General features: G+C 36.0%; 1 protein-coding gene across 1 annotated transcript in view; it reads left to right on the forward strand.

The window, feature by feature from the left end:
• Nucleotides 1-933: 933 nt before the first annotated feature.
• The window catches only part of LOC128854998 (NADP-dependent malic enzyme), a 60718-nt gene continuing 34174 nt past the window's right edge, over nucleotides 934-27477 (forward strand). Inside the window, exon 1 of the mRNA XM_054089535.1 lies at nucleotides 934-1255. Coding sequence (XP_053945510.1) covers nucleotides 1239-1255 — 17 coding nt within the window. The 5' untranslated portion in view covers nucleotides 934-1238. The remainder of the gene's footprint in view (nucleotides 1256-27477) is intronic.

The raw sequence follows: 27477 nt of genomic DNA on the forward strand, positions 1-27477 counted from the left end.
CATATTTTTGGCCTATTTGACAACAATCTTCACAAAGTCACGAATTGATGTTTTCCGCCAGAAAAACCATGATATTGCATATTATCCGAATATCCTCCCAAAACCTTATGCGGAAGCGCAAATTTAAACGTATTGAGTTGTATGATTCTTCTTTGTCGAGCTCTGAATAGCCACAACTAAATATTTCTCTGTATAAAAATGGATAAAGTATAAAACAGCTAACCTGCAAACCAGCTGTTTTGTACAAATAGGAAGTTTGATGAAAATATTGGAAAAAAGGAAAATATTTATGAAATTTTAGAAAAGTATATTTATTATATTTTCTTATTTAATGCCTCGTAATTTTCACGACGACCCATTTCTAATCCCTATTAATAGATCCCGCACATAAATAATGTCCACAACAGATTTTATTTCCATGTTTAGTTAGTTTTTAATCAAAACTAAGATATATATTTTATCGCTTTTATAAATTAAAAATTAGAATTAGAATTAACGTTGAAAACATACCATAGGATACAGGCCAATTGTCAAATTTGTAGGTAAGAATTAACCTTTACGATGTTTTGGCTGGCAATAAACTCGAACTAGTGACGTACTGGGTGTTCTATACAAAATGCCACACTGTTTTTTATACTTGGTTTTTAGAGTTACGCTCAATTGATTTTAGATAATATTAAATTAGCTGTATTTAAATACATAAGATCTTTTGTTATTTTACAAGACAGCATCATTGTAAAAATCAACACTGTACATATGGCATTATGATTGGAATGAAGACAATTTCCACTTCTCAGTTTTGAAATTTTTCCCATGTAAGGCTTTCCAAGAAAACAAATGCAATCAGCTGATTTGTGCTCACCACACCTGAAGGTCACGGTGAATATTTAAATTTCGCGCACGGTGAGTTTCGCGCTGTAGATAGTTTCCAATAAGAGAATATTTCCTAGTCTTTTTTTGACTGTCGTTCGGTTTGGTAGATTGTTGGTAGTTCCGTTCGCGGCTACCGGAAAATTTCGAGTAGTACTTGGGGAAATTTTTTATCCTAGGTCTATCAAAAACTAACATTTGCGGATTATTCCATACGGGACGAAGTGAAACGAAATTGCATTTGAAGAAAAATATAAGAAAAACGAATTCTGCCACCGGATATCGCGTAGCTTAGCACTGAGTTGACTTGCCACATATAGTATTTAAATATCAAGAGGAGACAACCAATTTAGAAGAACGCTGACACAATGTTTTCACGTCCAATGTAAGTTGTTTCTGTAATTTCGTTCATTGGCCTCTTGATAGACAGGCATATTCCATGCACACGTGTGATTTTAGTATTGTTTTTAAGGGATGTCCAATTTTTCAATTCAGCATTTGGATAAAATAAAAAACTAAAAAAAAAATTCTTGTTGGCTTATGCAACTAAACTCTGGCAGATGGTGCAATGGTTGCAATTACGGGCGCGAATGTGAAACTAAAGTTATGGGGTCGATGGTGATGATGTTCTGGTGTTGATTATACATATTTTAACTACATAGTCGATATGTACTTTTATAGCAGAGATGTGTGTGTGTAGACCACTTTTTTAACACTGACCTACTGTGTATATAAAAATTTCTTTCATTCTGCATATTGTGAAAAGTACGCGTGACGTTTTAATACAAACATCAGTACCTTTTGTTTATTATTTTTAAACATTAATAAATGAAAATCTTCAATTTGCGCAATTTAGACACACCGCTGAGAGCGCACATATTGGATATTATCATCTCCTATGGCTTGCATTAATGTGTTTATGAAATCAACCACTGCTTAACGCCCCTGCTCTAGTTAAAACCGCTTCCTTGTACTTCTAGATTTGTACATACATACTCGCACATATGTACAAATGTATTTATGCACCTTAGTAACTGCGTCTAACTGCTGCGGCTGGTTTGTTGGCGCCTCTTTGTCTCGTCACTGCACTCAATATTAACTTGAACTATTTGCTACACTTTCATATGCCAAATCTCCACCACATCACCCCTTTGACACCTGCTATACTCATCAGTTTTATCTTTATAATATCCAATGGTCACGAAATATTTTGTTAGGGAAAATATCTAAACTGAAACGAAAAAATCCCGAGTATTACATAATCTGCAATAATATTTCGCTGCTTTTCATAAGCAGGTAACATAATATAATCATCAAATTATTTTCTTGGCACTGAAGAGTTAAAAGAACAAGCGAAAATGTCTACGTTAAGTGAACGCGCCTATTTACACACATGTATACTTAAGAACATGCATATTTGCGTATATATGTATGTATGTATGTACATAGAAGTGGAAGCGGCCGTATGAAAAATCAATAAATACACATTCGCACATATGTATTTGGGCTTGGGAGTGCTCTTGATATGAATATGAACCAAAATATTTGTCAGTGAGTAAAAGAAGTGAATAAAAAGATATGCATATGTAGGTATGTACATACATATGTAGTAGCACATTCGTAATAACGGGTAATAATAAGGTAGAGATATAAAATTGCGAATATGTATTTTTGTGTGTACATAAAATCGCGTATTAAAGAATGCAAAAGTGTGTTAAAATTTTATTTGTTTAAACAAATTTAAATTCTTTTATGAATTTCTTTATTTCTTATTTAAATGAATTTCTAAAACATCCGAACTTTTATAAGTCTCTTTTGACCTGGTTGCCGTAGCCAATTATATTTGCACGTGCTTACTGTTGAGTTCGTCATAGGTTCCACGCTCACTGTTGGCATGAAACAGTAAATGATGCGGAAAGTTTTCTAATAACAGGTTTGTTCGTGTAAAACTTATCCAGTAACTTGCCAATAACCGAGGATTCTCTCTGAAAGAGAAAAATATCAAAAAAAGTACATGAACGCAAAACCAGTAACAATTTGCAAGTTTTACGAACAGCTGATTAAGTTATTGGCGCGAAAAATTACAAAAAGTAAAAATGCCTTCAGTTGAGCTACCTCCTATTAAATAAAAAATAATAAAAAAAAATAAATAAAGAGCAAAATAACGAGCTTAGCATCTCATGATTTTATTTTGTCCACACTAATTTGTTCATTTCATCACCGCTGTCAGATGAAGAACATTCCATTAGCAATTGTAATGTTGTGCCAATCGCAGCTTTCTTCCTATTTTTCTTGCTTCCATTTATGCATGTATGCACACATTTAGAGAGTTCTCTGCATGTTTTTTTTTGTTTTTTATTCATTACAATGAAATGAGTGTCCACTTTGTTGTATTTTATCTTGAGAAATGAAGTAAAACAAAATAAATAAAATATCTTCATACTCTGTTCTTCCATTTTCGCAAAATATTATGATATATAAAACAGTTTACAAAAAAATCGTATCTGTATCAAATAACCTGTGAGTGACTATAGTGAGTGTAAGCATAAAACATAAAAGATATCTTCAAGGGTTACTGGAAGCTTGTTTCAGAAATGTTTTTTTTTTATTCCTTGATAAATTATACTTGTAGATGACATTCTCAATTAAAAATAAAACACTATTTAGGAAAACCATTGTAATGCATATTATATCGCTACCAGGTGAACAAAGAGCGAAAACAAATGTTTCTCAACGATTTCTGTCAGCCGCTATTTGTCTTATTCGGTTTCAGGTGGCGGTGGAAGGACTCTCGTGGGCGATTGGACTCCTGAACAGGCGAACTTGTAAAATAAATTAAAAAGTAAAACTACTTTATGCCGATTGAAATTTTTTTACATAATTTTGGACACATATGAAAATATAATAATGATGGTCAGCTGCGTTTATAGCGGTGGGACGACCGTCAGCCGAAGCAAGAATGTATCATTGCGTTCAGCTGACGTATTTTCCCCACTCTACGGCGCAGCTGACTATTTTTTTTATTCTACTAAATGTCAACAATACACAAAAAAATTTCAGCCAGTATTAAATGAGTTGTTAAACATTTTTTTTCGACACGTTTCGCAGCATCCCACGCACGCACCCACCGCTACTGGACCAGCTGACGGTTGGTTTCGTCATCCGTGGCGTCTGCCTTCAGTATTAAAATCAGTAGGCATGAAATGATGAGGTCAAAATGACCCCTGGCTCCCGGACTAAAATATATCCAGTAAAAATTTGCAACCTCTCCTCAGTGTGAAATTCAATTTTGCTTTCTCACTTTCCCCTACTTGCAAGTTTTTGGGTTATATAAACACCAAACTTTACTAATCTGTAACAATTTTTATAAATTATTTGCTTCATGAACAGACCTACCGTTCACAAGGGGCATTTCGAGACATGAAAAATGATATAAATACGCACTCCACATACGTACATACATGCATATGCATGTACTTGTCCTAGCCCCTATTAATCCGCACACTTACGATTTCTTCCCATATCCACCCCGTTGGAAAATTAAAAGTACTTTTTACTATGACAGAAGCCATTTAATGCTTAGATTTAAACTTTGTACAAATTTTTTCAAAATTTCATCAAAACTTTAAACTTTTAAAATTTTTTAGAATTTTCTGGGTATGCAGTTTCATAACTCATTGAAATTTCAAGTGACAAATGACCGATTTTAAAAATGTTTGTCTTCACTGAGGTGTCATGCTTTTGCTTCCTTATTGAATTGTTTTATATGGAAGAAAAACCCTAGCACCGTCAGCATTTCATATCACAATTTTTCATAACTTGTAGACATAGTTCGGGCTGTATTTAATTAATAATGCGTATGATTTCGTTCTTCAGTCTCGGGCTTATCGGCACTGATAATTTTTTTTTCACGTAGGACCTAAGAAAGAACTCCAATTGTGTCAAACAGCAAGATTTTGGCGGTCATTTGACTGCGTTGCTTCGTGAGCTAAAGCGTTCTGGGATCTTTGTTCGCAATAGGGCCGCTGCTTAATGCGTTGTGTGACGCCAAGTGGCACCGTCTTGTTGAAACCACATATTTTCCAAGTCCGTGGCATCTAATTGAGGCCATACAAAGTTTGTTATCATGTCACGACATTATTTTCGAAGACACAATCCAAAAACCGCGCCAAACCGTGACCTCTTGTGGGTACATAGTTTTTCTTCAATGAAATGTGGATTTTCAGTACCCCAAATGAGACAGTTTTGCGTATATTAACATATCCGTTTAGGTGAAAATGTGTGTCATCGCTCATGATGCAAAATCACCATTTTCATGAAATATTTGAAGTATTTGGATCATTTATTGGCCGTTGGCCAAAACCTGTACAACCAAAAAAAAAAAATTTTTAATTAAATTAACAAATCACAAATAATTATTGGCAAGGAATCACCCTACACTCTTGAATCACCCTCTACTAATTAAGAATTAAGTCATATGTACATACATACTAAAAAAATTATATATATTTACGTGGAGTCGCTACTTCTATAGTAATAATTTTTAAAATCTACAATACAAACCCAACACTTAGCTAGGACGTTTACTATCCAAAAACCAATTGGAAGCTAAACTGATTTTAATTAGTTTCAATTGGTTTTTGGATATGGTGAATTTTGTTGCTGAGTTTTGTTAGCAAAACGGACCGCAAACTGTAACTGCTTGTCTTTATATAATATGTTATTATATCTTAAAATTTCCCCTCTCTATTTTTTGAGATATGCCACGCGTCGCACTTCTCCCACGTTGTGAATCGACCGAAGCGCAGAAACATGTACAAGGCTTCATATGAGATTTTTCAAGGCGCGGGTGAGTTTTCTATAGCAGCTGATTTGTTTTTTTCCTTGCGATTTACTGGATTGAATGTCAAAGTGCTCTGCTTTTTTGCCTTATTTGTTTTGTTTGCATTCCAAATTGCAATAACAAAATACATGCAAATGTTCTTTTTTCGCTAGCGAAGTCACCTTCTATGAATTCGTCTTGAGCTGTCTCACGTTCTGCTGAATGTTGTCCAACGTTCTGCCTATGAATGATTAATCGTAATTATTTCATTAGAACCAAACATTTGCTTTCCTAGAGCAATTTCTCCCAACGTTGCCTGAGAGTAATTTCTTGCTAGTAGCGTTATTTTAAGGGGTTTCCTTTTCTTGCAATAATGTTGCATTTATTCCACTTCTCGCAATAATGTCGCATTTATTCCACTCTGCGCCAAAGCTGAAAATTTTTCGTTCTTTTCTCAGCATATTCATGGGGTAGCATTTTCCTTTCTCAAACTGTTGTACCCACACCAGGAATGTGCAGAATGTGTGTAAGTGTACACAAGTTCGTCAAAGTAGTTGTACGAAAACTTTAATTGGAAGTAAATCATTTTATTTTATTTTATTAAATATGTAATTTGTGGATGTGCTGCATTTTTCTTGTTCTATTTCCATATTGAATTCCTTACTCCAATTTGGGAGCGAGACTACACATTAGAATTCCTTTGGCACCGAAGAACGATCGGTGGGATTATTTTCAAAATAGATTATTTTATTTTCTTATATTAGATTGCGATTGAGTTTGAATTGAGAACATACAGTTTGTCTCATAAATATTTTCATATGAAAATATTTGAGAAGGAAACATTTTTGAAGTGGATTTCGAAAGTAACGCACGCATTTATTTATTTATTTTTATAACAAAGCAAACTAATTCTATTTTTTCGCCGTTTATAAAAAAATTAACTATTTATTTAAAGTGTTTTAGAAAAAAATCCATTAAAAAAATAGATGCTATTATACTCGGCACTGTCTCAAAATACTTTTCACATTTTAAATGCCAATTTTTATGTTATTATTTATTGTGACCGTCTGCAGAAACTATTACCGATTGTAACCTCCTGGGCATTGATGAAATTAATTTTATTAAGTCATATTCCTGTAGAATTTTTTCCCATTCCTCTTTGATGTATTGTATCAAGTTGTTTTTGTTTGTAGGACACCTTTTTGCCACTTTATTTTTCCAATGCGACCATAAATTTTCAATTGGGTTGCTATCTGCACTTTGGGTAGGAGGAATTATGTAGCAACGAAGACTTGCATATGTATTTATATGTAAGTAAGATTTGTACATATTATATTTGTTTCGGCTTGGGATCATTATCATGGTATAATTTGAATAACAATTTGGGTTTTCTGGATGAGTGGGTCGAAATTTTTGCACATTTCGTTTGGAATTGTTACGTAAAATATTTAAATAGATTTATTTTGTCTTGTTGTCTTTAAAAATTTTAATTTCACCATCAGTTCTGCCACAAATACAACCTCATACCCTTATACTTCTTCTCTTCTTAATTGGCGCGATAACCGCTTACGCGATTTTGGCCGAGATTAACAAAGCGCGCCAGTCGTTTCTTTCTCGTGCTAACCGGCGCCAATTGGACACTCCAAGTGAAGCCAAGTCCCTCTCCACCTGATCTTTCCAACGCAGAGGAGGCCGCCCTCTTCCTCTGCTACCACCAGCTGGTACCGCATCGAATACTTTCAAAGCCGGAGCGTTTGTATCCATTCGGACGACATGACCCAGCCAACGAAGCCGCTGGATCTTTATTCGCTGCGCTATGTCTATGTCGTCGTAAAGCTCATACAGCTCATCGTTCCATCGTCTACGATATTCGCCGTTGCCAACGTGCAAAGGTCCAAAAATCTTACGCAGAATCTTTCTCTCGAACACTCCAAGCGTCGCTTCATCATATGTTGTCATCGTCCAAGCTTCTGCGCCATACGTTAGGACGGGCATGATGAGAGTCTTGTAGAGTGTTAGTTTTGTTCGACGAGAGAGGACTTTACTGCTCAATTGCCTACTTAGTCCAAAGTAGCACTTGTTGGCAAGAGAGATTCTACGTTGGATTTCAAGGCTGACATTGTTATCGGTGTTAATGCTGGTTCCTAAATACACGAAGTCTTTTACAACCTCGAAATTATAACTGTCAACAGTGACGTGGGTGCCGATACGCGAGTGCGCCGACTGTTTGTTTGAAGACAGGAGGTACTTCGTTTTGTCCTCGTTCACCACCAAACCCATTCGCTTTGCCTCTTTATCCAGTTTGGAGAAGGCAGAACTAACAGCGCGGTTGTTAAGGCCGATGATGTCAATATCATCGGCGTACGCCAGCAATTGTACGCTCTTATAAAAAATTGTGCCTGAGCGATTAAGTTCTGCGGCTCGTACGATGCTCTCCAACATCAGGTTAAAGAAGTCACACGACAGCGAGTCACCCTGTCTGAAACCTCGTTTGGTATCAAACGGCTCGGAGAGGTCCTTCCCAATTCTGACGGCGCTGCTGGTGTTGAGCAACGTCATCTTACATAGCCGTATTAGTTTTGCGGGGATACCAAATTCAGACATCGCGGCATACAGGTAACTCCTTTCCGTACTGTCGAATGCAGCTTTGAAGTCGACGAAAAGATGGTGTGTGTCGATTCTCCTTTCATGGGTCTTTTCCAAGATTTGGCGTATTGTGAATATTTGGTCTATGGTAGACTTTCCAGGTCTGAAGCCACACTGATAAGGTCCAATCAGTTGGTTGACGGTGGGCTTCAGCCTTTCACACAATACGCTCGCTAGAACCTTATAGGCGATATTTAGAAGACTAATCCCGCGGTAATTGGCACAAATTGCAGGATCGCCCTTCTTATGGATTGGGCAGAGCACACTTAAATTCCAATCGGCAGGCATGCTTTCATCCGACCATATTCTGCATAGGAGCTGATGCATGCACCTTACCAGCTCCTCGCCGCCATGTTTGAATAGCTCAGCCGGCAGTCCGTCGGCGCCCGCGGCTTTGTTGTTCTTTAGCCGTGATATTGCTATTCTCACCTCGTCATGGTCGGTAACGGAACGACAATTCCGTCGTCAACGATTGGGGTATCGGGATCTTCACATTCTCTATGACATGCGCAGCTGTCACCGTTTAACAGGTTCGAGAAGTGTTCCCTCCATAATTTAAGATTGCTCTGTACGTCAGTCACCAGATCACCGTCTTTGTTCTTACAGGACAACGCCCCGGTCTTAAAACCTTCTGTAAGCCGCCGAACTTTCTGGTAAAATTTTCGGGCGTTGTTCCTATTGGCCAGCATCTCAAGCTCCTCGCACTCACGTATTTCGGCCTCTCGTTTCTTCTGTCGGATAATACGTCTCTCTTCCTTTTTCAGCTCTCTGTAGCGATCCCACATGACTCGCGTTGCGCCCGATCGCAGCGTGGCTCTATAGGCGGCATCCTTTCTTTCTGCGGCAGCATGACATTCCTCGTCGTACCAATTGTTTTTTCGGGCTCGCCGGAATCCGATTTCTTCTTCGGCGGCGGTACGTAGGGAACGAGAAATGTTGCTCCATTGCTCGCGCATGCCGGTTTGTTGGGCAGTGCTCTCCGAGAGCAGGAGTGAGAGTCGAGTGGCGAATCTTCTGGCTGTCTGTTGTGATTGCAGCTTTTCGATGTCGAACATTCTTTGCGCAGGTAGATGTACGTTTTTTGCTGCACAGAGGCGGGTGCGCAGCTTGGCTGCAACAAGGTAATGATCCGAGTCGATGTTGGGTCCTCGGATCGTGCGTACATCTAATACACTAGAAGCGTGTCTTCCATCTATCACAACATGATCGATCTGGTTTCGCGTTTTCCGATCAGGAGACAGCCAGGTAGCTTGGTGTATCTTTTTATGCTGGAATCTGGTGCTGCAGACTACCATGTTTCGGGCCCCGGCGAAGTCGATCAGCCTCTGTCCGTTACCGGATGTTTCGTTGTGCAGGCCCTTATACTTAGCTTTCCAAATTTCACTGTGGGATTAATGTTCTTGTTTTTTTGGCTGTGAGCGGTTTTCTTTAAACTCTGATGAAACCATCGAGGTTATATAGCATTAGTTTTAAGTATCTCATAACACAAAAAAAAAAAAATATATTATCCTAATATTCCACTGAGTGCGAAATGCGAGTTTAAGCAAAAGAGTAGAACAAAACTAAAAAGGCTTTTTTCTTGCATTTCTGGGTAGAAATTTGAGTTTTAAGAGTACTCTTCAGCCTGTTTCGCCCCCCACTATCATTCCCCGGTGGTCTTCCAAATTTGCCGGAAGGCTTCTAAGGCTGCACTGCGGTTTTCCGCCAATTTGTTTCACCATTGAGCTTTCCATACTTGGTGTGAGCAGTTTAGGTCTGCCACTGGAGTGTTTTATCTATAACCGATTTTCGTTTTCTGAGTGATTTATGATGTTGCGCACTGTCCTTGCATTAATAGAAAACATTTCAGCCATTTTTTTTGCTGATTTACTTTTATGGTAATTGTCAAAATAATTATGAGACAAACTGTATATCCTTTTCCGACCCTCAACTGCGAGTGCAATAAAAATTTAAGCATTTTCATGCCTTTTTTCGTATCATAATTTCAAACTTTTTTTCTAAAGTTTTTCTTCCATTGATCTCAAACAAAGCTTACAGTTTTAAGTATTACAAAGTGAGTTTTTTTTAATTATCAATACAAATTTAAATATTCTTCTTAATGATGTAAAATCTTCTAAATTCGGGTCGATCCGTACAATAAAATCATTTATTAATTTCAATTCATCTATAAAATTGTTGCTAAACTTAAAATGTTGGTTCGAAAATTATAGTTATACATTTTTGGAAATGTGAAAAATTGTTTTCTTATAGTCATACCAACATATATATCTATAGTACATACGTACTTGTATAAAATACATATGTACATATACATAGCATGCGCATTCGTGCATTTCTCTAAATCAAAACAAATTTACAATACACAAATGACTTTCATCTGTTTATGCATGGCCATATGTATGTGTGAATGTAGGTATGTGCGCCCAAGGCCAGTCAATGGCAGTGGTAAGAGCCATTCATTAGGCGAGAACTCGGCTAATGCGTACGCAGCCGTCAAATTAAAATCATTCATCCCACTTGCATTGCAACTCTCGTGCCATCTATCACTCTGTGCGACTATCCTGCGATTAACCCAACAACAAAAGTCTCGAATGATTAGCATGCATGTATGCATAGGGAGGAATTTGGATTTCTGAAATAAATTCGCATATACGAGTATGTATGTATGAATGTGTTTATAAGTACACACACATGCATGTGTAGTTTTGGCGTATTCTCAAAATATGTATAAATATATGTACATACATACGTACATATGTCATTTGTTGGTAGAATGGGTTGTATACATGTACCATATATACATACATTCATATGTCACATTGCCAATTCTTCAAAAACAAAACTAAAAAAGTTGGCCATAAACAATATATGTATATATACATATATGTATAGTATGTATGTATGTATGTACAATCATATATATGTACATTTGACTGCGTCGTATTGAGGGCAAAATTTCTTCGCTTGTGGGTGATGAGACTGAGATGCTCGGAAAGATTCCGTAATTCGCTATTTTACGAAATGAAAGAGAAATTTCCTATGATTGTAAAAAAGCAAAAAGTGGGCGTTTCTAAGAAAGTAAATTTTCGTAAAAAACGAGATACATATGTATGTATGTAGATACGTAGCTAAACACAATTTAAATCTGTATGTGTGCATATATATTGTATATTACATGTACTTTTGTACATTAGTATTTTATATATGTATGTATATTTGTTTGCACACCCAATGTATTATATATTTACAGCCATATGTTTAAAGAAAATAGCAGAAAAGTAAAGTGCAATAAAAAGTAGACAAATTCTGTACAGAATAAAAGTGAAAGAATTCTGTTTCGAAATAAGTAATGTGCTTGAAATTATAATACTTACAATGCACTAAAAATAACAAAAATGTTGTTTTTGGTTGGAAAATCTGTATTCATAAATATACAGTAAGAACTCGGTAAACCCGACTAATAGAAACTGTGGCAATTGCATTTATTCAGGATGCTGTTTCTGCGAATAAGTGAAAAATGAAATCACGTTTACGAAACAGAAAGCTTAGTTCTTTTAACAAAGGGATCTTGTTTTTAAACACACATATGTATGTATGTAGATGTGTTTTTTTTTTGCTGCATGTTTTTCTCCAAAAAGCTGCTTATTCCACCGGACTCATGCAGCTTCTTCTGAACTAAAATGCAAAAATTGTAAAGCTATCGTCAATTGTGTTACTAAAGTTACAGAATTGCACATACATACATACATATGTTTCTGGTGTTGCTGTTCTTGTTGTAGCATACTTATTTAACCCCATCAAGGCAAGTGGCCCATTAAATTTTATAATCGAAATGTATATGCGCATATCAATGCGGACATGTTTTTTCTACGCTCCAATATAACATCATATATTTGTGCTCAAAGAAATAATGGAAATACAACAACCAGCGAAATAGACGCCTTAAATCAACAAAAATAATAGAAATTACGATTGCTTCTCCCTAAAAAAGTTTGTATTTTTCTACTTTTTTCGTTTTCGATTCTAAAATAAGCGTAATCCGACGATAAAATTTTGTGTTGGATTCTCAAAATGCCACACTCAACGAAGGCAACTTAGGCAAATTTTCTTCCTTGAGAAGTTTTTTCAGGGAAGTTGGCTGAAGAGCTGGTTAATATGATGCAGGCTATGCTATGCATCACGGATTGCCTTTGTCGAGTTTATACTATATTTAATATAAAACAGCTATTTTTAAGCATTGTATTGTCTAACTATTTAGAAATAGTGCTTTTTTAAATTACTTTAATTAGGACATTCAAAATGCTCATTGCAACTTTACATAGTTTTTAATTCTCTATTATTTTGCAACAATACAAAATATTTTGCAATACACTTCACATTTATTTCGACCATATTACTAAAATATTTCGTCTTCCGTCAAATCGTTACGTTTCCGAGTTACGATGTTTGTTTCATCTAGATTTTGCTTGAGAAATAATTGTTTCAAATTTCGAAAAAACTTATTTATGTTTTTTGCAAAATTTCCGTAATGCGAAATGTAAGTGCTGAAAAATATTTGGTAAAATGTAATAAACTATGACTTGTGTTCTAACGTTGCTACGGTATCTTTGTCGACCCCATCAACGCGGCACTCTCGGAACAATTTTAGGAACTGATTTCGATATTAATTGAATCAAATATTTTGAAAATTGTCGTATATTTCTCTGAAAATTGGTAGTAGGCTTGAGTAAAAATCAAGTCAACGAAAAAAATAATAATTTTGAGAATTAATGCAGAAAATGTTTGCGTAGAGTTTTTTTAAGTTAAATATATTCATTTCTTTTTAACATTTAACAATTTTTTTTTAGTTTTTTAAAATAAAATATGCTTTAAAAAATGTATTTTGGATTGGTTTTTGTTAAACAAATTTTTGGGAAATAATTTTTTTGTAGTAATGAGACAAGGCGAATTCATTAAAGGTGGTGACACTAGGCGAGCAAAAACATTTTGTACATTAAAATGTCTCGTCGAAGTAGAAAACAAAAAAGTGATTTATTTGAGTAGGCAAAATAAAACAAAATATTCAGTTTATTTGAAATATTTTAAAATGTCAAAATGTAAAATTTTTTTAAAAGTGTATTTTTTCTAAAAAAAATTAAGAAATATTAAAGTAAACCGAAGCTATTTAACAAATGTTTTTTTTAACAGGAAAAAAAAAAATTCAAAAATGCCGAAAAAACCGTGGATGTTTCATTTCATTTTCAAAAATCGACCAAAATATCAACATTGAATACATAAATCTCAAAAATTATTAATTATTGTTAACTTATTAAACAATAGTTTTTCAACATTTTTTCAGTTTATTTCTCAATATGCTCAAGCCTGTAAATAAAAAATTTTAGAAAAATTGTCGACCATAGCGAAAATACTTGGGTCACTTGACGTGGAATCGCTCAAATTGTTGTAGTTAATATACATACGAATGCATGTAGAAATATTAATCCACATCCTGACCCTTATGCAAGCACAATCGATTACGTTGTTCCAACTTTCAAAAGTGTAACTACATTTCCAGAAAAACCTAAAACAAAGTTTGAGCTTAGATCTCAATTAAAAATTTGTAATTAAATGTTTGTGGTTTCAGTCTGCACAGCAATGCAAAAAATACATCGATAGTAACTTTAAGGTCCATATTTGCAATTAGATATATCGTTTTTGTTGTTATAAAAACATAAAATATTTCCCATAAATGTTGGAAAGTGCTGCTGAAGTGATAGACCTTGGCCTGGTTCATAACCGGATAGTTTCGGTAATGTAAAAAAAATTGTCATCTACTAAAATCAGATGATATCAATATTAACCGATGTAAGGATGATTTTGTTGTTGCTGTTGTAACGTCATTAAATATTCCATAAATCCGGATCGTTACATTATAAACTATTAATATTAATTTGTGTGTAATGTTTCAAAATTCTTCACAGATGAAATTCCATTCGAATTTTGGGAGCATTTTCTTTCTTTAAAATATTTTAAAGACTATCTAAGTGCTTGTTTGATTAGATATAAAATTTCAGTAATGCGAATGAGAGAGATAATCAAAAGCAGCCATACTAATGCCATATAGAAGGTAGGTAGGTGGTGGGTGGTTGTCATAAAGACACACTTAGACCTTTCGCAGGTCCATTGTGATACCACTGGAGCTTATCCTTACTCTACGTGTTCCTTTTCAAACCATCCGGTAGCTTTAATAAACGAGCAGAGCTTCGTTAGTTTTAGATGGGCTATGTCCGCTACATCGGTCAGAAATTCTGTATCAAGAGTGCGCAGCCTGCTCATAGCTAGGCTTTCACACTCACATAAAAGGTGGCTGACTGTTTCCTCTTCTTCTGTATTAAGACAGCTTCTACAGAAATCGAAGTACGGGAGTCCTAACCTTCTAGCGTGGCTGCCTATTAAACAATGACCAGTTAATACACCTATCATTTTTCTTATAGCTTCTCTGTTAAATCTTAGCAAGATCTTCGATCGACCGCTGTTCCAGTTCGGCCATGTCTGTCTGCTTAGTTCGCATGTTGTGAGGTTTTGCCTGCTTGTATTTACCTTTTTGATGGTTTCCCTGTCTATAAGTAATTTACAAGTGGCTATGGGCATGGGTATCAGCGCCTTATCCGGTTCGAGATCGAGCGTTGTACCGGTTCGTGCAAGTTCATCCGCCTTACAGTTTCCTGCAATATTCCTGTGGCCTGGCACCCAGATAAGGTGCACCTTGTAGCACTTAGATACGTCATTTAGTAGTTTAAAACATTCTAGAACTGTTTTTGACGAGTGCGTTTTTGATTCAAGCGCTTTTATTGCCGCTTGACTGCCCGAGTAAATTAAGACTTCATTTGTGGATAATACTCTCGTTTTTATTTCTGTAAGTCCCTCTTTTATGGCAGTGACTTCCGCCTGAAATACACTGCAATGGTCAGGTAAGCGAAATGATTGGCATACTCCGAGTTTATCGGAGTAGACCCCTCCACCTACTTTGTTGTCCAGTTTTGAGCCATCTGTGTAGATGTTTAAATCATTTTCCTTAACAATAAGCCCGTTATCCCATTCCTCTTTGGAAGGAAATACTGTGACAAAGGATTTATTAAAATTGATGTCCTTGGTCGTACAGGAATCCGTTGTGCTGGGAATGCAGGGGAATTGTTCTAAAATTGAAGAGTGTCCTCTTTGGTTCGTTCTGCGTAGGCCGATTTCTCTTAGTCTGAGAGTTGCTTTGGCATCTGTTTGCTTACCGAATTGCTCTATTGGTAAAAGGTTAAGCATAATATTTAGTGCCTCTGTGGGTGTGGTTCCAAGGGCCCCGCAGATGCAAAGACTGGCCATTCTTTGTACGTGTACCATGGTTCTTTTAATGTACAATTTATCTAAAGCCGGCCACCATATGCCGTATGTTAGGATTGGTCTGACAATTGCTGTGTAAAGCCAATATACCATAGATGGGGAGAGACCCCAACTGAGTCCCATCAGCTGTTTACAAGAGTATAGTGCTATTGTCGCCTTTTTTACTCTATCTTCCACATTTGCCTTCCAAGTTAGTTTTCGGTCCAGTATTAGACCTTACCCGCTACCCTCATCACTAAATGACAGTGCCGTTCCACCTAGAGTCGGGGAGCTATATTTGGAATTTTGTGTTTCCTGGTAAATAGGATGAGTTCAGTTTTATTGGGGTTGACGCTTAGCCCATTTGCTTTTGACCAGTTTTCAACCATGTTTAGTAAATCTTGCATGACTTCTCTAAGTGTATTGGGAAATTTCCCTCTTACTACCATTGCAACATCGCCCGCATATGCTACGACGTGTTGTCCTCTCTCCTCTAGACTCTTTAGCAAGGAGTTTAATGCCAGCACCCATAGGAGAGGGGACAGCACACCGCCTTGAGGTGTTCCTCTGCTAACTTTTTTCTTGATCTCTGAGGCCCCTAGGGTTGCGATCACAAATCTGCTCAAGAGTATGTTTTTGATGAACTCAACCAGAGCGTCAGAGATCCCGAAATCCGTCAGTGCCTTTATTATGGTATCCGGTAGGATGTTGTTGAACGCGCCCTCGATATCAAGAAAGGCTACCAGTGTGAATTCTTTATTATAAATTGACTTCTCGATTTCTGTAACAAGTGAGTAACAACTCCCCTCGATGGGCGGCGCTCCGCTGGTGCTTTCTGACAAGGTGAAGTACCTAGGTCTAATCCTTGACAGCAAGCTGACGTGGAAGCCCAACATTGAGGAGAGAGTAAGGAAGGCAACAATCGCCTTGTATGGGTGCAAAGGCGCAATTGGCAAAAGGTGGGGCCTCTCGCCCCTGGCTCTACAATACCATAATAAAGCAAATTTTGTTATATGGAGTCACTGTCTGGTGGAACTCACTAGAGAGGACGACATCAGTTAAAAAGCTAGAGAGAGTCCAGAGGTCTGCACTCATTGGAATTAGTGGGGCGCTTCGAACTGCTCCTACTCTGGCGCTTAATGTAATGTTAAATGTGGTACCTATAGACATCGCAGGCAGAATTGCCGCTGCTCGTACCGCAATCAGACTGAGGGGCTTGGGCTATAAGCTCAACCTCACATATGGGCACTCAAGCATCCACAGAAACTTTGAGTTCATCCCCTCGTCGACGGACCAGTGTGTGCCTTCGCTAAGTCCAAGCGGAACTTTCTCCACCCATATTCCACCAAGGGAGGAGTGGAGCGGGGGCAACACCTGGGGACAGGGCTTCGTTAACCTCTTCACGGATGGCTCGAAGCTGGATGGTAGGGTTGGAGGAGGAGTATTATGCAAAGAGCTCTCCATCAAACTCAAATTCAGGCTACCGGATCACTGCAGTGTGTTCCAAGCAGAGGTGGCCGCAATTAAAGAAGCAGCTGACTGGCTACTTACTTGCGTAATAACTGTTAAGAAGGTAAATATTTACTCCGATAGCCAAGCGGCCATTAGGGCTCTAGGCTCTATTATGGTGTATTCGAAGCTAGTCAGGGAATGCCTGGTCTCACTCTCGATTGCATCAGAATTTTTCGACATAAAGATAATTTGGGTACCTGGTCACAGTGACATTGCAGGAAACTGCGAAGCCGACGAGCTGGCCAGACAGGGGACCTGTGGGCTATGCACCAACTCAGCGAACGCTGGGCAAGTACACGAACGTGTAGGGTCGCGAAGTCCTTCTGGCCACGTTTGGATAGGGGGCGTTCGAGGGATATCCTGGGGATGACAAAATGTCATCTCTCAAATTTCGTGGGTATCATCACGGGGCACTGTCCGCGAAGTACACATGCCGTGAGACTCGGAATTACTTCGAGTCCTTTTTGCGTCAGCTGTATGGAGGATGAGGTGGAATCATCTCAGCACCTGCTCCTTAGCTGCCCAGCCTTCGCGGGACTAAGATTCAAGTATCTTGGTTCTCACTTCTTTTCGGCGCCTGCTGATATAGCAGGTGTTGATAACAAAAATCTGATGAACTACATCAGCAGCATAATGAGGTTAACACAACCGCGGACTAGTCACCGTTCGTAGTCCACAAATACTCACCACTCCCCATCCCTTCCCTTCCTCCCCCTTCTTTGTCCTTCAATGGTATCACAAAGGACGAACCAAACTATTTCGTCCAAGTGGGCCCTACTCTCTGGGCAACCATTACAACCTACCTAAGAGTTAAGCGCTGTTTCAGTAGATTTCCCTTTACAATGCGCATGTTGTGAGATACTAAGCTTATTAGGGCTGATGTTAGACATATAGAATACTTGGCCACAATTATTTTCTAAATATTGTTGCAAGGTATCCAGAATCGATCTGGATATACTCAACATATCGCCAGGATGCGATGGTATACTAACCACCTATTCACGTGCTCCCTTAAATCTACGAATTTAACACCCATTTTGCTTTTGACCCACCCCGTCGAAATCGTATGCTTTCTGAGCTTATCGTTAGATGGCATTGACGGTGAGGAGCGGTAACTGCCCCGAGCCTGGCGTATACATCGATTCTCATTTAGGTAACACGAAAATACTTCAAAACGGTTTTAATCTTTGCAGCGAAACTGGAAATGCAATAGAAAAAAAGAAAGCATTTCTCATGAACTGAAAGCCTAGATGATGTCATCGGTTGGTCGGCTTAATGACAACCTATTAAAAATGTGGGCAATTTCCGAAATCATATCACATAACACGTTTAATTGTTACCGAGAATGTAAATAATACTACTTATATATAATATAAAAATACATACATACATACAAGAAGTATAGATATGGGATCAATTTCAAAAAGAAAATTTTGCATCAAAAATGTATTTTATTTCTACACAAAATGCCATAAATTCTTATTAAGCTTCAAAGTTTCAATAAACATTGTAGTGTACTCTTTGTTTTGTTGTTATTTCTTTTGTTTTATTGATTGCTTTCATTTGTATACTTTTTTGCGTGCGTCGTAATCCGATAAAATATGTATATCAATTAGTGTAAACAATATATAAAAGTAATTATTCGTAAGTAATGAAAGTTCGCTAAAACTAAGTGTTACATTTGTATGTGTAAATAAGTATGTGTATGTGTGTAAATATTTACATTTGAGTTCTCATTAATCAACCGGAATAGATCTACTCTATTTTGGTTATTCTTGCAATTTCATATAGATACAGTATGCATACACATATTGGTATACACATATAGGTATTGTTTTTTCTAATTCATTAAATTATTGGTGTGACAACACATTAACCCTTCAGTTCTCAGTGTCAACTAGAGGTGACAAAATTGAAAAAAGTATACGTTTTAATGCAAATTGTGCTTAGGTTTTGTCTAACCTCTATTTTTTAATAGAAAAATAGCCATTGGTTTTACTTATTAAATTTCAATCAACTAAGTGGTGCCCGAATTCCTTTCAAAGAGTATTTCCAGTGTAATTATTGAAGAAAAATTGTGAGCGGTTAGTCAGTTTTAAGTTGACTCCGAACGACATATCATTTTTTATAAGAAGTTTTTTCATGGAAGAAATACGACCGCTACTAGAAAAAACTTTTTCTATAATTTTGGTGTTTCAACAACAAAGATTCAAACCTATGTACTCCCAAGTAATAGTCACCAAAACAATTTGGTTACGCCGGCTAATTAACTTTGCCACCGATGAAATTCACCAGATGTGTAATATTTAAAACTGCTATACCCGTAGGTGTAGTGGAAAGGTGAGAAGCTGCTGACATGATTCCACTACGTCTTTTAGACAGCCTCTGCAGAGGCAATCACAAGTCTCACCGTGTGGATACCTAACGGATATTGCCCGATAAGGAGGTTACCTCGAGCGCCATTGATCTAACTACGGCCACAGGGATCTCACGACTTTTCACGTTTACATACTAACCCAGCGCTCCCTGAATAAACGCGAGGCCTATCTTTCCAGGACCAGACCACAGGTTCTCAATGGAACGCCATCACAGTGTTATGCATTTATTGTGTACTTCAACATTCAAAAGTTGAAAAGTAGTCGGTGATATTACTTTTTTTTTGTTTTTAGTGAGCGATTTCTGTACTGCCTGATCACGAAGGCTTTGTAGTGTAAATACTTATGTATCATGTACATATGGGAAACATTGCTTATATTTTCTGCTTCCCATTCGAGAGCTTGATGCTGTTACAGGCTTTTTATTTTAGAACTTGCGCTTCCATAAGTTCTTTGGCATCATCCTTACTATCAGAAGTAATAACATCTCCACAGTTACTTGAATCAAAGTTTGGCAAACCCTCTTCTGCTCTATGCCAGATTTCTATATCGTCTTCGCTATACATACATGGTCTAAAGGTGAACATTGTAAAAAGATTTTAAAAATATTACTTCTGTTGCAACGATTTGTAGTTGTTATTTCAATATTTTAAAGCAGAGGGAGCTTAAAAGAATTTGAAAATCTTCATCATGAGCTCATCACATTTCACAATTCATTCACATTTCTCAATAACGTTAGGCTTCAGTTGATCCCAAGAACTTGCATCTTTGATGGTCAGCGATTTTAAGAACTCGGCAATATCTTTTTTCCAATAGGCACTTTCAAAAGACTCTTTCTGTAATAGAGCTTGGTTATACGGATAGCATTCTGATCCATTGGTTGGATCAATGGTGTAACAATTGGGGGAATATATAATGCAAATCCATCGTGAGTGTTTAAGGCATGTTCGGATGGTTGTCAGGGAGAGTTGTTTACCTAAACATAGAATAAATTCAAACACATTCTTTAGAAATGATAGTTTTAAAAATCTTGCGTTATATCCAAGTTTTCAAGGCTCTCTATATAGAGTCTATAATGGAAAATAAAAAATTGTTTTATATCCAAGTGTTCGCCACATGGGGTACATGTTATATCCAGACTCGACTGTACAAGAAATTAAAATAAAAAACACACGTTTTTTGGACTCCATTTGGCTCGTGAATTGACGAATCAATGGGTTAAAATGAGAGATCTATTCATTTCTAAAAACTCGCTATTTATGTTATCTATTTGAAATGATAAAAGGGGTACAATAGAAACTATTCATTTTAGTAAAATGTGTTTTTTTGGTGTTTGTTTTGTACCTATTGAATATTCTGAAAATAGAAAAGGCACGCTCATATCAGTTATTTGTTTTCCACTCGCGGCGTGCGTGCAAATTTATTTATCTGGGAAGGAAATCTTGAATGCAGAATTATCAAACAAATTTATGATAAGATAGATGTTCTATTGGAATATAATTAATATTGATTGAAATGATATATGAATTTATGGCATGACACCAACTAGGGATATACCAAATATGAAATCCACTTCAAAAAATACACTTTCGAGTCTTTTACTACGATTGTATGATTTCTGACGTCATTTTGCTCAACAACGTGAGACTATTCCGTACATTGTGCTTACATGCAAATATCTATTGATTATTTTACATTTTACTTCAGAAGTTATTTTCATCGTTATTTTACGATCGCCGTATTAATCACCTGACTTTTAAAACTTTTAAACAAGTTATGACACTTATCGCTACTCTAGACTGCGTCAAAATTCGAAATATAAGTGTTGAAACATTTTTCCCACCTTACACCTTTGAGTGTGCCATTTAAGGTTCTAAAGCATCGGTTAACCGGCAGGGAACCAATAAGGCGCTTGCGTTACAGGGGCCCTGATAACTTGTCCTCCTGCGTCCGTAGAAGTCCTTTTGGAACTAACACCCACATTCACAACCAGACCCAAACGAAGAAGGCTATCCTGAGGATGGTATCAATGTGAGGGATAAAGTGTGTCTGGGGGTATATCTACTCATTAATAATCTTACGAACTAATACCGAGGTACACCATCTAACCAATGTTTAGCTTTGTAAAAAGGTTCAGAACGGAATTTAGTAACAGTAAAAGGTTTATGTTTAGGTTTGCGGCCGCCGTAGCCGAATGGGTTGGTGCGTGACTGCCATTTGGAATTCAGAGAGAGAACGTCGGTTCGAATCTCGGTGAAACACCAAAATTAAGAAAAACATTTTTCTAACAGCGCACAGTGGTTCCGCCATAGGACATTGGATGAAAATAGTCATGTTAAAATTATGCAACAATATTTAGCTAAATGTTAGTTCATTAGTCATAGTAACTTAGAGTATAAAAGAAATTTCAACTGCACAAACACTTCACTTATAATTGTGCCTCCAAAGTAAGAGAATTTGAAAAGTGATAGTTAGCGTGGTCTCCGCTCCGTACTTACGCAGTTCCGGGAAGTGTTATTTTTCTAAGAATTACTGTGTTTATGACCTGTTGTACAATGGAAATTCAAGTTGAAGGTATGTAAAACATGTTGAACGTTTTCTTATCTTTTTTAATTATTATTTGATGGGTTTTCAGACCGTACGAAATACATACTTTAAAATTTCCCATTTTTTTTTTTTATAAGAAGTTTGTAAAGTTTTAACTAAGTTCGCACGAATTCGCACAAATGAAACATACATTAAAATATTCTTACATATGTCCTCTTTAAGGAAAAATAGTTTCCAGCTGCGATGACCTGCGACTGCGCTTGATATAGGGTCTAATCTGTACCTATGTGACTCATCTACGAGTAAATGTTGGATTTGTGGTGCGACACCTAAAGAAATGAATGACGTAGAAAAGTGTAGAAACAAACAAGTAAACTCCAGTAGATTTGAATTTGGTTTATCACCCCTGCATTCTTGGATTAGATTTTTTGAATACTTTATTCATGTTTCTTATAGAATCGAATTTAAAAGGTGGCAAGCACGTTCATCTGAGGAAAAAGCACTTTTAGCTAAGAGAAAGGAATTCGTTCAGAGGGAGTTTAGAGAACAATTAGGCTTGATAGTTGACAAACCGCGAAGTGGAGGAAGTGGCACCTCTAATGATGGAAATACAGCACGAAAATGTTTCCTTCATTCAACCATATCATCCGAAATCACAGGAATAGACAAACACGTTATAGACAGATGTAGTTATCTCCTACAATGCCTTTCATCTGGTTTTAAAATTAATTCGAATAAATTCAAAATATACGCACTAGACACTGCTAAAATTCTAGTTAGTAAATATTCATGGTATAATTTACCTGCACCAGTTCATAAAGTGCTCATTCATGGGTCGGAGGTAATCGATCATTGTTTATTATCAATTGGAGAATTATCAGAGGAGGCAGCTGAATCATGTAATAAATTAGTGAAACAATTCAGACGTGACAATACCAGAAAGCACTCAAGAACTGTAACTAACACGGATCTTTTACACAGGCTTCTTCTTAATTCCGATCCATTTATATCTAGTCTACGAAAATTACCATGTAAAAAGAAATCTATGATGTCAAGAGAAGTGTTAGATTTACTGAGTTAAAAGTTTTGTATTTCTAAGTACATTAACTTTTTGGAAAGTGAATATTTTATTATTTTCATAAATAAGAATAAGTTAACTCATCCTTTCGGAATTTAATGTTTTTTTCTATTACTGTTTATAATTTAAGATTTATGCAAAACCTTAAACGGAACAAAAAAATTGTATGTAAAAAATGAGTGTACCTAATTTTCCTTTGACTTTTTATATTAATTATATATTACTTTATTATATATTATTATTATTATATCTTATATATATTCTTATTATATATATATTACTTTTTATATGTCTTAATGTTTTTTTAACAAATAAAAACATTTATCAACTTAAAAACGTACTAAAAAGTCATTTATCACGCCAAAAGTTCCTAATAAAAAAAAGCTCCTCATAAAAAATATCTGCCGTTCGGAGTCGGCTTGAAACTGTAGGTCCTTCCATTTGTAGAACAACATCAAGTCGCACACCACAAATAGGAGGAGGAGCTCGGCCAAACACCCAAAAGAGGGTGTACGCGCCAATTATATATATATATATAAGGTTTATGGTAACCTGGTACTTAGATGTGTCAGTTGCCGCAGAAGGTACCGTGCTTGGCGTATTTAGACCTAGAGAACCAGTGAAAAATCAGTGCAAATACTTCCGTTTGCAAAGCGATCGGAGCCCCGCTACCTGCATTAGTAATCAGACACTCGGTATCACTCAATCTTGAACTAGTTCGTACTGGACGTACTTGAATATAACTCATTGGGAAAGTAAAACCTTCAAAGACTACAGGGCACAGTTTGAGCTATTAATCAAAAACATGACAAAGGAATCTAAAAAAAATATAAAAAAAACGAGGGTGTGGAGGCTTTTCACAAATGATCAACAAAAATTATTCTTAAAAAACTTCAATCAAACTTTTGTTTTAAGTATATTTTACCTTAAAAAATTAAAAATGAAAAAAAATATATATACATATATTAAATAATTTTTAACAAAACCGAAGATAATTGACTTTAAAAATTCTTTACTAAAATTTTCAATATTGAATAATACTCTAAATTATATTTTTTTTTCAAAATTGTTTTACTATTTATTATTAGACTCAAGCCTACAAATAAACAAATTTTCAGAAAAATGTGAAACCATGTCCAGAATACTTGGATCACTTGACATGGAATCGCTCATTGAAGCAAATGCATATAAAGTTCAGGCATTCAAAGCTGGCTATTGTTAGCAAATAATATGAAATATTTTTCCACAAAGGTGTCTTTTTAGTATCTAATCCACTTAAGTACACATAATGAACTTACGAGCCGCACCATTCAAAAAGGACATCAGTTTATGAACTTAAGATGTGAAGCCATACAATTTTTCACGCTAAACGCACGAAAGGGCGCTAAAGATTTCGTATCAAAAATCAGAGACAGGAAATGGCGTTGAAGAAATGTTACTTTTTAGATAATTAGTATTCCTCTTAAACTATTTTCGTAATAAACTGCCTTACTTTGCATTTGTCATTCTCTGATGAAAGGCACTCGCTAATAGAATTTTTGTTTTGAATATTTTATGTGACAGACCTGAAATACGACTTTTTAGTAAAAATCATTTTATACTACAAAATGTACATGCCAGTTTTTTAACACTTTTTTATGTACGTAGAAGCGGAATTGTGAACACGGAAGGGGCGATCATTGAATTTGACTTAAATGTGCTGTAGAATATATTGTATTACCGGTATTGTGCTTACAGTGTTATTTTGGTGGCAAAAAAAAATGTTTCACGTTTGAATTTCAAAAGTCTAATGATTTAGTTGTAAAGAGAAATGTTACACTAAGTAAAAATACACATATTTTCCTCTCAAAAGTAAGATCTTATATTAGAAAAATTTCCGTGAAGTTACATACGAAACTTTTTCACACATTTCAATGGCTTATATTTGTATGTACGGCATTATTTTTAATATTGGAGCATTTTCATGGCAAAAATACACTCGGAGATTTTCCATTGTCTGCCGAGGAGAAACCGCTATTATAAAAAACTCGTTCTATAAATTCGTATTTCGTGCCCGAGGTTTCGATCCTGTGCGCTTCCGAATGGAAACTACGACGGACGCGAATCAAAATGAAATTATAAAATTCAGTGTTTGCAATTTTGCTTGGAAAATAAATAAATTAAAGCTGAGAGTCTGTTCCTTCGATGCACGGGAAAAAATTCACCGTCGCTCACCGATCGCAGAACAAACTGATGAATTTTCTGACAAAGGTCATGAAAATTTTACTGTAAATTTTTATTAAAATATATTGCATAGTGCGAGGATAACATTTTTTTTACTTCAGATGGTGTAACAACAATTCTTTGACAATTGATTTTCAGGAAAATGCTATGAAGCTAAAACAAGTACTGACGTTTTGAATCCTCTGCTTGCATCGACTGTTCCTTTCATAATACGTCAACCTCTTAAACAAATTTTGAAAATGGATGATGTAATTCAAGAAATGATTTAATATTTTTAACTATTTTTGCTAATCGTAAATGAAAATGTTTAAAAATCTTTACTATACGAAGAAAGGAGGTATTTATAGGGGCTGATCTATGCACTTCAATCATATTTGTAACCTTTAACTAATCATGCGTTCAAAATTTCACAATTTATAAAGCCATACCACAGTGCGGTGCCAAGCTTCTTTTTCGAAACCCCGACGCAGTCTTATGGGGATCTCAGAAGTTAATTCAAATATCGAATTTGGTCAATTTCTCTTTTCGAATTACAGAAACATCTCATTTTAGTGTTTCTGAAAAATATCTCGTTATGATAATTAGGCTTAGTTGTTGCCCAATTTGGCCCCGTTTTAATACCGTCGCTGCCTTTCTATTATTCCTAAAAGTTTCAAGGAGCTGCCCCTAAGGAGTGGCTGATTTTAAGAATTTTGAAAAGTTCTCTTAACTAGCCCAAATTATACATGCATGCCAATGAATGTTTGAAGCCATACCAGTGTGCCGTTTATATATATTATATATATATATAATTGGCGCGTACACCCTATTTGGGTGTTTGGCCGAGCTCCTCCTCCTATTTGTGGCGTGCGTCTTGGATGTTGTTCCACAAATGGAGGGACCTACAGTTTTAAGCCGACTCCGAACGGCAGATATTTTTATGAGGAGCTTTTTCATGGCAGAAAAAGAGTTTGCCATTGCCTGCCGAGGGGCGACCGCTATTAGAAAAGTGTTTTTCTTAAATTTGGTGTTTCACCGAGATTCGAACCTATGTATGTCCTCTCTGTGAATTCCGAATTGTAGTCACGCACCAATCCATTCGGCTATGGTGGCCGCCGTTTATACATTGTTTTTTTTTTCAGCAGGACAACGAAATAAATAGAAAAAATATTAAAATGTATAAATTATTCTTTTACTTAAAATTAAATATGGCATTTGAACAATTTTCTTCGACGAAGCTTTGTGCCATTTTTTGTTTTTTTATGTCATTTTTCATTTAAGGTGAACAAGAAACTTTTTTATGTATGTGAATAGTTATAGAAATACCAAAAAAGTTTCTGATATAATATTTTTTACAAAAACAATTAGTTAAAAATTACAAACAAAACAAAAATTGAAAAAGTTAAAAATTAAAAAAAAATTTCCGAGAATTGTTCACAAAAAAATTGAAATATAAAAAATGTATTTGTACTTCCATTCAGAACTCCACTGTGAATATACGGTTAAAATTTCAAAGCAATTGGTTGAGATGACTTCAAGCTATGAGTCCGTCCGGCTTGAAACATTTCAAGACATCGGTACACTACGCTTCGGACTTAGAAGGGCTGGGCGAAAATGCAAAATAAAAGTATTGGAACATTTTTCCACCTAACACCTTTGGGTGTGCCATTTTTAGTGTTCTTAGGCTCTATTGTAAGCATAAAAAAAAACATTTTCTTTATTTTTATATGTAGTGTAAGCGGCTAAAGTTTCAAGTTCTACCTAATAAGTGAATTTTTTGTGCCAAAGTGATATACAACGCTTTTCGCAGCAACAAAGTACTGTGCACCGCCTTCGCTTACAAATTCGACAGATGAAAATACAAATAAAATATTAGTTAAATTACTAAAAAATGTTTACTTACCTAAGTATGTATGTATGAGTTTTCAGCAAAAAAAAAAGAAATAAAAACAAATTCATGGCAAATAATACGCGTAGATTATCGCCTTTCTGTTATATATTTTTATTTCAAATTAGTAAGATTTTTTGTATCTCCATATTCTCATCATTTTAAATGAATAATTTACGATACATAC

Source organism: Anastrepha ludens, chromosome 2, assembly GCF_028408465.1.
Source record: "Anastrepha ludens isolate Willacy chromosome 2, idAnaLude1.1, whole genome shotgun sequence".
NCBI lineage: Eukaryota > Metazoa > Arthropoda > Insecta > Diptera > Tephritidae > Anastrepha > Anastrepha ludens.